Source organism: Saccoglossus kowalevskii, chromosome 6 (genome assembly GCF_978046115.1).
Source record: "Saccoglossus kowalevskii chromosome 6, keSacKowa6.1, whole genome shotgun sequence".
Taxonomy (NCBI): Eukaryota; Metazoa; Hemichordata; class Enteropneusta; family Harrimaniidae; genus Saccoglossus; species Saccoglossus kowalevskii.
The window spans coordinates 38,404,450-38,416,918 of NC_140646.1; the positions used below are offsets into that span (position 1 = coordinate 38,404,450).

The window sequence follows — 12,469 nt, forward strand, 5'->3', positions numbered from 1 at the left end:
CATCATTCAATGAAATCCCCATGATCATTTGTTTTCTGTACAAAAATAAACGGAGCAATATGTATGGAACAAACTGGTAATGATGAACAAATAACTTTGTTGCATAATTAAAACCTTCACACAGTAAATATAAGGTCTTCATTGATGGGAATGTGGATATTCGTTTATGGGAACTGGGACTCCATTTAGAGGGAGTTTGTCTTTTTTAGGGAAGAGTGGGGTCTTCGTTTAGAGGGGAAGTGGGTCTTTTTTTCAAGATTGGAGTCAATTTTCTATTAATATGTACAAAAATCTGTGTATCTGATCTAAATTGATCTAAATAAAAATCTTAAGATTGTCAACAAATAGTGGAATTCCCTGGTTGCTATGCTACCATGTGATGAAAAGTAGGTTGGTCACTGTTGACATGACATGGTATAGCTTCTGTATTGCTGGCATTCAGTTGATCATTAAAATATTATCTATTAGCTTGGAGTAGAATTGTTAACCCCTGACCTATAATAAGACCTTATATATACTCAGTTCCAGATATCAATGTCAAAGGTCAACTCCAGAGTTACTACTTTTTGTTGAATGGATGCAGCAAGACAGAGTGTACAGCCTATTTACTACATTCTGCAGACCAGTTGAACGGTGGTATAATACATCGCTTAGCATCTTATGAAAATACTCTTAGGAAGTCAGACCCTGGTAATGTATCAATTAATGGACACTAAATTTTATTAATACCAATTAAATAATAGATCTTTTAACTCTAAAGATGATGCCCTGCTCTAGTGATATGTGCATCAGAATTGCTATGCAAGTGATGCACTGCTCTAGTGATATATGCATTAGAATTGCTATGCAAGTGATGCAGTGCTCTAGTGTTATATGCATCAGAATTGCTATGCAAGTGATGCACTGCTCTAGTGATATGTGCATCAGAATTGCTATGCAAGTGATGCACTGCTCTAGTGATATATGCATTAGAATTGCTATGCAAGTGATGCACTGCTCTAGTGATATATGCATCAGAATTGCTATGCAAGTGATGCACTGCTCTAGTGATATATGCATTAGAATTGCTATGCAAGTGATGCACTGCTCTAGTGATATATGCATCAGAATTGCTATGCAAGTGATGCACTGCTCTAGTGATATGTGCATCAGAATTGCTATGCAAGTGATGCACTGCTCTAGTGATATATGCATCAGAATTGCAATGCAAGTGATGCACTGCTCCAGTGATATATGTATTAGAATTGCTATGCAAGTGATGCACTGCTCTAGTGATATATGTATCAGAATTGCTATGCAAGTGATGCAGTGCTCTAGTGATATATGCATTAGAATTGCTATGCAAGTGATGCACTGCTCTAGTGATATATGCATTAGAATTGCTATGCAAGTGATGCACTGCTCTAGTGATATATGCATTAGAATTGCAATGCAAGTGATGTACTGCTCTAGTGATATATGTATCAGAATTGCTATGCAAGTGATGCAGTGCTCTAGTGATATATGCATTAGAATTGCTATGCAAGTGATGCACTGCTCTAGTGATATATGTATCAGAATTGCTATGCAAGTGATGCAGTGCTCTAGTGATATATGCATTAGAATTGCTATGCAAGTGATGCACTGCTCTAGTGATATATGCATTAGAATTGCTATGCAAGTGATGCAGTGCTCTAGTGTTATATGCATCAGAATTGCTATGCAAGTGATGCACTGCTCTAGTGATATGTGCATCAGAATTGCTATGCAAGTGATGCACTGCTCTAGTGATATATGCATTAGAATTGCTATGCAAGTGATGCACTGCTCTAGTGATATATGCATCAGAATTGCTATGCAAGTGATGCACTGCTCTAGTGATATATGCATTAGAATTGCTATGCAAGTGATGCACTGCTCTAGTGATATATGCATCAGAATTGCTATGCAAGTGATGCACTGCTCTAGTGATATGTGCATCAGAATTGCTATGCAAGTGATGCACTGCTCTAGTGATATATGCATCAGAATTGCAATGCAAGTGATGCACTGCTCTAGTGATATATGTATTAGAATTGCTATGCAGGTGATGCAGTGCTCTAGTGATATATGTATCAGAATTGCTATGCAAGTGATGCAGTGCTCTAGTGATATATGCATTAGAATTGCTATGCAAGTGATGCACTGCTCTAGTGATATATGCATTAGAATTGCTATGCAAGTGATGCACTGCTCTAGTGATATATGCATTAGAATTGCAATGCAAGTGATGTACTGCTCTAGTGATATATGTATCAGAATTGCTATGCAAGTGATGCAGTGCTCTAGTGATATATGCATTAGAATTGCTATGCAAGTGATGCACTGCTCTAGTGATATATGTATCAGAATTGCTATGCAAGTGATGCAGTGCTCTAGTGATATATGCATTAGAATTGCTATGCAAGTGATGCACTGCTCTAGTGATATATGCATTAGAATTGCTATGCAAGTGATGCAGTGCTCTAGTGATATATGCATTAGAATTGCTATGCAAGTGATGCCCTGCTCTAGTGATATATGCATCAGAATTGCAATGCAAGTGATGCACTGCTCTAGTGATATATGCATTAGAATTGCTATGCAAGTGATGCAGTGCTCTAGTGATATATGCATCAGAATTGCAATGCAAGTGATGCACTGCTCTAGTGATATATGTATCAGAATTGCTATGCAAGTGATGCAGTGCTCTAGTGATATATGTATCAGAATTGCTATGCAAGTGATGCACTGCTCTAGTGATATATGCATTAGAATTGCTATGCAAGTGATGCACTGCTCTAGTGATATATGCATTAGAATTGCTATGCAAGTGATGCAGTGCTCTAGTGATATATGCATCAGAATTGCAATGCAAGTGATGCACTGCTCTAGTGATATATGCATCAGAATTGCTATGCAAGTGATGCACTGCTCTAGTGATATATGCATTAGAATTGCTATGTAAGTGATGCAGTGCTCTAGTGATATATGCATTAGAATTGCTATGCAAGTGATGCACTGCTCTAGTGATATGTGCATTAGAATTGCTATGCAAGTGATGCACTGCTCTAGTGATATATGTATCAGAATTGCTATGCAAGTGATGCACTGCTCTAGTGATATATGCATCAGAATTTCTATGCAAGTGATGCACTGCTCTAGTGATATATGCATCAGAATTGCTATGCAAGTGATGCACTGCTCTAGTGATATATGCATTAGAATTGCTATGCAAGTGATGCACTGCTCTAGTGATATATGCATCAGAATTGCAATGCAAGTGATGCACTGCTCTAGTGATATATGCATCAGAATTGCTATGCAAGTGATGCACTGCTCTAGTGATATATGCATTAGAATTGCTATGCAAGTGATGCACTGCTCTAGTGATATATGCATCAGAATTGCTATGTAAGTGATCAACTGCTCTAGTGATATATGCATCAGAATTGCTATGCAAGTGATGCACTGCTCTAGTGATATATGCATCAGAATTGCTATGCAAGTGATGCACTGCTCTAGTGATATATGCATTAGAATTGTTATGCAAGTAATGCACTGCTCTAGTGATATATGCATCAGAATTGCTATGCAAGTGATGCACTGCTCTAGTGATATATGCATCAGAATTGTTATGCAAGTGATGCACTGCTCTAGTGATATATGCATCAGAATTGCAATGCAAGTGATGCACTGCTCTAGTGATATATGCATTAGAATTGCTATGCAAGTGATGCACTGCTCTAGTGATATATGCATCAGAATTGCAATGCAAGTGATGCACTTCTCTAGTGATATATGCATCAGAATTGCTATGCAAGTGATGCACTGCTCTAGTGATATATGCATTAGAATTGCTATGCAAGTGATGCAGTGCTCTAGTGATATATGCATTAGAATTGCTATGCAAGTGATGCACTGCTCTAGTGATATGTGCATTAGAATTGCTATGTAAGTGATGCACTGCTCTAGTGATATATGCATTAGAATTGCTATGCAAGTGATGCACTGCTCTAGTGATATATGCATCAGAATTGCAATGCAAGTGATGCACTGCTCTAGTGATATATGCATCAGAATTGCAATGCAAGTGATGCAGTGCTCTAGTAATATATGCATCAGAATTGCTATGCAAGTGATGCAGTGCTCTAGTGATATATGCATCAGAATTGCAATGCAAGTGATGCACTGCTCTAGTGATATATGCATTAGAATTGCTATGCGAGTGATGCACTGCTCTAGTGATATATGCATCAGAATTGCAATGCAAGTGATGCACTGCTCTAGTGATATATGCATCAGAATTGCTATGCAAGTGATGCACTGCTCTAGTGATATATGCATTAGAATTGCTATGCAAGTGATGCAGTGCTCTAGTGATATATGCATTAGAATAGCTATGCAAGTGATGCACTGCTCTAGTCATTTTGTCATTTGTTTTCAGGGTCAAAGGTCAACCCTCATGAATTGCTTGAAGATCTACCTTTATTTGATGTTGGTGATTTATGGAAAATGGAAAATGATTTAATGAATCTACAATCAGTAGCACTCAAGAATTGGATTGGTATGTGTTGCATTTTGCAGTTTTTGACCTTATGACCTGATGTTGTTCATCTCTAACAGTTCCCTGTATCATTGTAGAAAAGAAAGACATTCAAGAAAAGAAATGCCAAATCAGTCAAAATGAAATTGTTGAATTATTGACCAAAGTCCGAAGTGATTATATTGACCAGTTTACAACAGATAGGACATGTAAATTACAACTCATTAAAACTATGGAGCTTGAAGCGATGAATTTGTGCTCCGGTAAGTCATGTGTTACATTTTAGCCAATCAGGTATCATATCAGATGGCTAGGATTGTATCTGTAATGTTTCTGTCTGAGGAGTGTACAAGTTGTATTGACCTGCCACTATATTTTGTTGAAAGTTCAAATATGTGACTTGATCTTTAATCATTTCAAACAACTGAATATTTGTTTGTCTAAACAACCTACAATCCCATCATGCATTGCTGTTTTTAATCCTGCTTTGGGTACATGCTAAACACAATTAACCTAGGAAATCTGAAAGGTTTAATGTTCAAAGTTTGCTCAGGTGCAGTGGTAACAGAAGTCAAATATCTATATTTTTTAGAAGGTAGTGTCATGAAGTCTACAAAAAATAGAAGTATGCATCATAAACCAATCATATTGGAAATTTCAATGTTTTTTGAGTCCCATTGGGAGTACCCCGGTATTTGCTGTTATCCTGTCTGTATGTCTGTATGTATGTGTGTATAGGTGTGGGTGTGGTACCAATGTTGTGATGACTTCAATTTAACTTTACACCGTCTTGTGACGACAGGACCTACATTGTGACTATCCTCACTATTTTCATAATTTATATTTAATCAAATTTAAGAGATGATGTGAATCACATTTTTTTCATGTTGTGCATCTCAAATAGCAGACAAATAGTGGTTTACAAGTTTCTTGTTTGAAAGGCTAATCTTAAATTTTTAATTAATTTTAATGCGTCTCCAATACTCTCAGCACACAGGAGTTCTTTCTAAGCTTTCTTTGATTTGATTTTGTAAATGGAATCAGATTTGAAACGCCAATCAAACATTAACTCAATTCAATGACATGATATAGAGGTCAGTCATGTTTTAATTTCAGTCATATTTGACAAAAGTATTTTTAGTATAGACATTTTTGTGAGAATAATTTGAGATAAAAACAGTGGAGGTTTTCAGCAGGCAATTATTAAACTGTAAAATGTTATCTTCTGATTGAGCTGATTGACATGAGTGACACCACAAATGTCAACCAGCTTGCAAAGTCACTTGTCTTATTTAAACGCAGAATTGGATTATAACACTGGATCAGATTGGATAGAAAAAAAAGCATTAATTAATAAAGAAGCTTTGCATAAAAAATTTAAGCGTGTCAAAACAGAAGAAATGATATTCCGAGGTGAAGTGATCAGAGTTCCTGAAGCTGGTACTTGTGAGTATAAACATCTTCTGAGCATTATAACCATACTCGACCACGTTAGCGCTCATGGTCCGCAACTCACAAAGCTTGATTCTTTAGGGGTAGGTGCTTACCTGAGCACCCCCCTCGGAAAAAGGTGCAAATGACAATTTTAATTCATCATGTTACAGATTGCGTCTTTGAGGAAAAATAAAATTACGAAATTAAAAGCACTTTGCACCATGATGTATTTGCATGATTTGACCTGCAACAACGTCCTTTGACCTAATGGTCAAGTCTGTTATTAACCAATCAGAAATTCCCGAAGACTTTATGGTAACACAATGCAGAAGTGAATTATCAATGTTGAAGTATGATCTGTTGGAATTGATTTCGGCGAATAAACGGACATGGTTTTTTTTATAAAAAAACTGGTAACTAGCAATTTTTGATAGATAAACTGAATATGGCATAAAATATTCAACACATTTAACTTTTATTACAGGGTCATTGTCGAAGCGTAGTTTACGCACTGTTACCGCGGTCTACGCATTCACAACATATTCACATGCTGTATCATATAAAAACGATTATAAGTATTTGTTTAGCAATGATCAAAGACCTAGTTTTAAATTAGTGTAATTTTGAAGGGGTGGGCACTTTGCTGAATGTGACCTCAATTATAAAAATTGCACTAAAGTGGGGGGGGGGCTTGACCAGGCATGGGCGCTAACGTGGTCGAGTAACGTATCTGCCCTGCAATGGCCATGCTGTTTTGATCAAATTGTATGTCCTGTGTAGTAACTTTTTTACACTTTACTTCATATGAACTATTTTTACTTATTCGTCACTCCCAAAAAGTATGCCTGATTATGAATTAATTGTATCCTTGTGAATGTTTTTAGTCAATGGAGCATGTTGAAAATGTCATACCGGATACATTCATTACAGCTGTTCGACTTGATGTCAGTGAATTTTTGAAATACTTCAAGAATAGTGGTAAACCTGTATCAGACCAGTCATCACCGACTAATTGTGTACATTCTGAAACATGCAAGCCTTGTACATTTTCTGATCCAACTACACTGTCATGTGCCAGTTTTAAAGATGCAGTTCAAATGCACTATCATGGAATAGAGTGAGTACAGTACACATTGTATTATACTGCAGGGTCCGTAGCATTGGATAAATCCTTTGAAAGTCATTGAGTTGTCTTTAAATTACAGGAAAAATAAAAAAAAATCTTTGAAAAGTCTTTAAATTGCTTCATAGTTATTAATTCATTTTAGAAAGACCCGTTTTCTCCAAGGAACTACCATATCCTCAGAACTTTGGTGATGATGTTGGCCTGAATTAAGGGTCAAAATGTCTTGGGAAAAATGCAAGGTCTGGAAAAGTCTTGGAAATCATTTGGCTCTTGGTGCTATGGACCCTGTACTGAAATGATTAATATCCCATTCACTATAATAGGTATATCTTATTCAAAGAAAGTGTTGATGATCTTGTGCCAGACCTTTGAGTTCAAATCATAGTTTGAATGTGATTGGTCCATACTCATCACAAACTGTATGTGTAATGTATAAACTGATTCAAATTTGTAGGGACATTTGTATCCTGATGGTTGTTTTCAAATTGTGGAAATTGATGCAGGGATAGAGAAATAAATCACCAGTGGTTAGCACGGGCTGAGGAACACCAAACCTTGTTAAGAATATACAAATTTTCAGTCTTTTTAACTATGATTACTAGTACAGTAACTAGGAATGTATACATGTTAATATATCGTTATAAAACAATATCAAAACAAATTCAAAAAGTGCAGATTACAGAATAAAAGGAAATAGGACAGAGTCCCATTGTGAAAATGATGTCAGTATTAAAGGAATACAAGGTTTAACATGACATGTGTAAGTGATCTCTTGACCATTGTAAATCAATAGTATTGATTGAAACCTGAAAAAGATAGTAGCTGTCCACTTTGAATTTCAGTTACTGTTTAGACTCTCGTAATGCAGAGAAAATCAATGATAGAAGATTACGTATTCAAGCTCGCTATATTACCCATGAGACATCATCTACCTGCACATTAGAGCAAGTGGCATCTGCAGCTACTATGTTGGTTCCTAGCCCTGCCGCTCAAGCCTCACCACAAGAAGCATCAATCGAGAAAGAACCAAGAAGAACGAAATCTCTGACTTCATCAAGTCATACAATAAAAACAAGAAATTCCACAGCAAAAGAGGAGCTCTTACAAAAAAGGTGAATTTGTGTTCTATAATAGTGAGGATATTTTATTTAGAGTACCATAACCATCACTACCAACTTTTAACAAAACACACAACAACATCCAGCTTCGCTACAATTCGGCATCAGCTTCATTTCATTTCAGTGTAGCGTCAGCATCACTACAGCATCACTACAGCATCACTACAGCATCACTACAGCGTCACTACAGCATCACTACAGCATCACTACAGCGTCACTACAGCGTCACTACAGCATCACTACAGCATCACTACAGCGTCACTACAGCGTCACTACAGCGTCACTACAGCATCACTACAGCGTCACTACAGCTTCACTACAGCTTCACTTGCAACAGTGAAAGTTTTGTGATTGAAATGTTGTTTTAATGGTGAAGTTTGAAGTTTTTTGTTTTGTCACTATTTCCAGAAAATTAGATAACGTTGATTCCGAATGCTGTTCGATATATTGCTACACACGGGATCATTTGAGGACGCAACATGAACTGTGAAATCACGGTAACCGTGATGAAATAAACACTGTACTAGATTTGTTGTTGTTTATGATACCCAATTAATCTCAGTTGTTTTGAAGCAAATCAATAAATAATTTACTTGTTCTTGGAGAAATGAGACGAGGCTTATTTGAAGCTGAAGGTTAGGCATGAGAGTGAAGACGATGCCACATTGTAGCAAAGCTGCTTTATGTTTACGTGATGCTGTAGCGAAAAACAGCCAAAGTCTATGCGAAGTCTGCACTGTATATTTATGTAAGGAAGACAGACGTACTCTGCTGTCACTGAATAATCCCGAGTGTCAACTGAGTTGACCTTTAGTAGAAGTTTAAATTCTGCATTCTTACAATGAAGCATGTTGTTATCACATCACTCTCATATGTTCATAAACTTAAGAATAACCAATTTAAGCATAACCAAGAATTCGTCTAAGAGTAATGTCCTCCTTGCTAAATGGTATTTTCCAATCAGGCATTTGTTTAACTAACTACTAGCATCATCACCCTATCTCTAAACTTTACTGATGTTACCGTAATAACTTATTTCTATGTCATTATACATGTAGGTCTGTAAGAAGTAGTCCTCGTAGAGCTTCCATGCCAAGAATAAAAGCGATTAAACAGCAAGACAGTAAACGTAGTTCATCATTATCACATCAAAGATCAGCCTCAGTTGGATCTGCACAATCAAGATCTAATAAACATAAACAAGTAAGGATTCTGGTTACCCATTTCACCAATCGGTTCAAAATTTGGCCTATTCTGTGTATTTTTGGACCAAATTGGCATATACCGTACTTTCCATTATTTTTGGACATTTAATGAGTTGAGGTCATCTTTGGGCGCTTTTTTTTAACTGGGCATAAGCTTGAAAATAAATATCTTGTTTATTAATATATGTGTATAAACAAATTTTGGTTTGTGCGTTTATGAGAGAAAACGTAATTTCCTCAGTGCATGGCAAACAACGCAACATGATGCTCATCTCTTACTGTTGTGTTATTACACAAGATGAACCTGATGTTACAATACATGTAAACCTTGTTGAGTGATGTGTTGGCATAACAAGGAATGTTGGTTCTAGATTGACCTGTGTCTTTATAGTGTCGATGGAATGCTTGCTATTTTCTCCAAAATCAATTTGTGGTGATCGATCATTATTATGGTTTATGTGTTTCAAGACAAAATTAATATTTTTAATGAAAGAAACTGGTTTCAAGACTACGCCAATGTTCCTTTAGTGTCTTTCAAAATGAAGTTCATTGATAGTCCTCATTAGCATCTCATTTGCATTCAAAAATATCCCTGTATCGGTGACATGGCGAAATAATAAATGACGTAATATACTGTATCACAACTACAAAAGACTAACTGTACACGAATGAACTAACAACGAGTTGAAATGAGTGAAGTCAGGTCACTGCAAGGACAAGTGCGTGGATGACAACGTTTGATTTATTTAAAAAAATGAGATCCACTTCTAACCAAACTTCACATTTCTATATTCCCACTGTTCTAAACCACCTGTATGGTCTGGTATCTAGTACAGAGTGTCAGTACTGAGCTTATGCAGAATTTGAAACTTTTGCAAATGAGGACACTCGTGCAACAAAAAATTTGCAGTATAAATGGCACTGTATATGCCGGAGAAAAGGGAGGTCCATTTCATGTAACCATTGTAAATATATTCATTGTGAAAATAACTTCTACGTACTAAAACACTTTGAAAAAAAACTGTTGCCCGAAATCGTATTTATGTCCTTGTACAAACTTTTTCAGATTTCAGCCAAACATACCATCACTCATGGTGGGTTAATGACGCATACTGTTTTGTTTAATGATTAGATTCTATTTTCACCCTGCCCGTATCATGGATGAAGGAAAAGATATATGAAAGAAAAAATGTCTGTCTCATTGTTGCTGTTGTCGTTGTTGTCTCTGGTGCAAAACCCTTTCTTGTTGTTGCAACAACTGTCTTTACCAATTTTTTTAAACTTGGATATTTTTTACCAGTAACCATTTTAGGATTTCAGCCAAAATGGAGCTGTTCATGTCTGTCATTTTTGGTAAAACATTCTATTTTCGACTTCATTTGAAAACTGCTAGCTCAATTGCTTAGATACTTGGTATGTAGGTATCATGGGTGAACCTCTGTTAGATCACCCTCTACTGGAGGGTCTATGGTTAGATTTGTATATTTTGTGACAAAATCTTCAATTCTCTATTTAGAAATTAGACTTGCAGCGACTTCTCAAACTTGATAACTCATGCATGCATGTTGTGTGTAATACTGTAGAAGGTTTAAATATTCACTGGGTTTTAGTTTCGTTTATTTCGCTGACTGGAAAATGCGCTAAAGTAAAACCCAGTGAATATGTCAAATTTAGCAAAGAACACATCTAAATGATACAATCGTGAATTTAAAACCCACTGAATATGCCTGAAATGGTAAATCAGTGAAATTTAAACCCAGTGAAAATTAGTCATTTTACAGTATATATTAAGGGTAAATGTCATAGTGTAAAACATTCTTGTGGAGCTTATTGTTGATGATGACTTGTTTATAACAGGCACTAAGATACACAGTTGACAAGACATTGAAAAAACATGGTATTGACAAAGATCATGCAAGTTATGCACAGTGCGTCACACGATTATATTCACTATGTAAAAGTTTTCTCAAGGTAAGAATTTAATTCATTTCTCAACACCAAGACATAATAGAATATACTCATTCATCCATCCATTTTATATTACTCAATACATGTTTGTTGTATCTCTATAAACACAGTTGTGTTTGCTTAATTTTCCTACCCCAGTCTATTATTATTCATTCTATAACTGTTTCAGGATCTGACAAGTTCACATGGTCTTGAGCAAGAAATGAAAGCTGTTGCGGAATCAAATGTTGCACAAGTCATCAGTTTTGAATTGAGAAGATCACGAAAGCGATAAGAATACGCCAAATTGTCAGTGTAAAGGGACTCTAAATCAATTGGTCATACTGCAAAGAATACTATCTTGCTAACTGCGTCTTATTTCATATTATTCATTTTGCCGAACTGTCAGCCATGGCAGTATTTCCGAAAGATAATGTTGGGGTTTCTAAAGTCTACATTTGACTACTGTGTCTTGTAGGAATATAGACATGATGCTTAAAGTTATGTGAGAAAGAATAAAAACGAGTCTTTGAATGTACCATTAATTGAATCTTGTTACAAACAAGCTCTGAAGACATAATTAATTACCTAATTTGCATAATAATTATCCAGTATAGACAATTCCGCTGAGTTAATTTACATTCCTGATTAGTTTTGGGTTCTAATTTCTACCCATTTTACAAATTTGGATTATTTCTGTGTAAATAAGAACTGCTCAGGGATAATCAGCAAACTATGTTTTAGTTCTGAGCTGTGCATATAACTTCAATTTACCTAGTTTGTACTGCAAATAGGCAATTTATAGATTTTCACTATGCGGTATGGAATATCATTGCTGTTGACAAAGCTCTAATTTCTTGGTGGGTCGAAATATTTTGCTAAAATTTTCAAGGCACTCATAACGCTGCAAGGGTGGATATGGAGAATGTTGGTTCACATGTGTTGTACATAAACATTATTACGAACTCACTGTTTTAAATATGAGTAACAAACTGTATACGACTTTCATGTAATCTTTGCCACTTCAGTACCTTCACAGCACACAGGAGCTTCTTTGATTTGTATATAAAAACAATAAACTATAAAAAACAAGTAA

At 36.0% G+C, this 12,469-nt stretch overlaps 1 protein-coding gene across 1 annotated transcript in view; it reads left to right on the forward strand.

Moving 5' to 3' along the window:
* The window catches only part of LOC102801194 (mdm2-binding protein-like), a 28,128-nt gene extending 15,659 nt beyond the window's left edge, over window positions 1–12,469 (forward strand). The window contains exons 10-18 of the mRNA XM_085500700.1: window positions 523–690; window positions 4,445–4,564; window positions 4,642–4,806; window positions 5,846–5,989; window positions 6,908–7,094; window positions 7,946–8,215; window positions 9,280–9,424; window positions 11,284–11,397; window positions 11,564–12,469. Coding sequence (XP_085356826.1) covers window positions 523–690; window positions 4,445–4,564; window positions 4,642–4,806; window positions 5,846–5,989; window positions 6,908–7,094; window positions 7,946–8,215; window positions 9,280–9,424; window positions 11,284–11,397; window positions 11,564–11,668 — 1,418 coding nt within the window. The 3' untranslated portion in view covers window positions 11,669–12,469. The remainder of the gene's footprint in view (window positions 1–522; window positions 691–4,444; window positions 4,565–4,641; window positions 4,807–5,845; window positions 5,990–6,907; window positions 7,095–7,945; window positions 8,216–9,279; window positions 9,425–11,283; window positions 11,398–11,563) is intronic.